The sequence below is a fragment of the Pygoscelis adeliae genome, unplaced genomic scaffold (assembly GCF_000699105.1).
Source record: "Pygoscelis adeliae isolate BGI_AS28 unplaced genomic scaffold, ASM69910v1 Scaffold60, whole genome shotgun sequence".
NCBI lineage: Eukaryota > Metazoa > Chordata > Aves > Sphenisciformes > Spheniscidae > Pygoscelis > Pygoscelis adeliae.
In genome coordinates this window covers 1120011-1121235 of record NW_008823954.1, presented here as the reverse complement: position 1 = coordinate 1121235, position 1225 = coordinate 1120011, and the positions used below count along the sequence as shown (strand labels likewise).

The 1225-nt window shown below is 42.5% G+C and overlaps 1 protein-coding gene across 1 annotated transcript in view; it reads right to left on the bottom strand.

Annotated features, from left to right (window-relative positions):
- RBX1 (ring-box 1, E3 ubiquitin protein ligase) overlaps positions 1-273 on the bottom strand; it is a 17265-nt gene extending 16992 nt beyond the window's left edge. Inside the window, exon 1 of the mRNA XM_009322626.1 lies at positions 223-273. Within this exon, the coding sequence (XP_009320901.1) occupies positions 223-273 (51 nt within the window). The remainder of the gene's footprint in view (positions 1-222) is intronic.
- Positions 274-1225: the final 952 nt, after the last annotated feature.

Here is a 1225-nt window from a genome sequence, read left to right as displayed (position 1 = left end):
TGAGAGAGAAAGAGTCCTGCTTTAACCTGAGCTGGGATCCTGAAGAGATGTCAGAGACAGAGGCTGAGATATTGTAATTCAGAGACAGGGCGAGTCTTTCAGAGGGTAACAGGAAAGTGGTAGCAGGGCAGTGATTGTTTTTGCCATGAACATCCTAGAAGGACTGCATGAGGTGATGAGAGGCTATGGGATAGTGCAAGTGCAGGAGGCAGCACCACTAACCACGCTAGAGACATCATTTGAGTACTGGGTCACAGTCTGGATCTCCTTCATTGCTTAAACAAGAGTTTTCAAAGTGCCTTTTATCCTTTTGAGGAGGATGCAAAAAAAGGAGAATGTTATGATAGCTCAATACAAGTAGTTATATTCATCTACTGCTGCATGTAAGCAACATTGGAAGATGCTGCCAGGCTAATTAACAGTAGCCAGGAAAAAGCACGAGAGTAACCAAAGTAGTAACACAAGCTTGCCTGCATATAAATCAATAAACTCCTACTGATTTGGGAAATCCATGAACCTTCAGTAACACGAGGAGAGGCAGTTCCAGACTGCTGTGTGGGAGACACTAGAACACTGTTTACAGATATTCTTATCTACAACTTCTCCCTGACAGTCTTGACTGTGGGGAGAGAGTCACAGAGAGGGAATAAACACTAAGCTCACAAAAACACATTATCAACAAAGGGAGGTCTGGAAGCTACCTCCTCTGAGTCAAAGGTTTTGATGCTGTTTGAAAGGAAGTGAGAACCATTGAGCTACAGCTTTGCATTTGTCTTCCCCCATTAATTCTTTGTCCTTTTTCCAAAAACTATAGTATCTCAAAATTCCTCCAAAGATCTAACTGAATCAAGTTCCTAACTGCAGGCCCTGCTCAACAAGACACAACTCGTTAGCCTTTGCCATCCTTCTTTCTCAGGATAGGAGAGATGCTGCTATCAGTAAAAGCGTTTTGTTGGTAGTCATAGCAAAGGCACCATTTGGCAATTGAAAACTGTAAAAATCCAAATTAAGCTTTTTTTGGCGGGGCGTGGGGAATGTGAAGGTGGAGTTCAGGTGTGATTTCAGGGGGAAAAAAAAAAAACCTAATTTTATACCACTGCTTCTTGGAAAGACACAAAGGAATGGGAAAAACAAATTAGGTGTCCCACAGACACAGCAATTACTGGTGCAAAAACTATATGGATATTACAAAAGAAGCCAAGAGTGAGGGAGCCAGCAGTCCCCT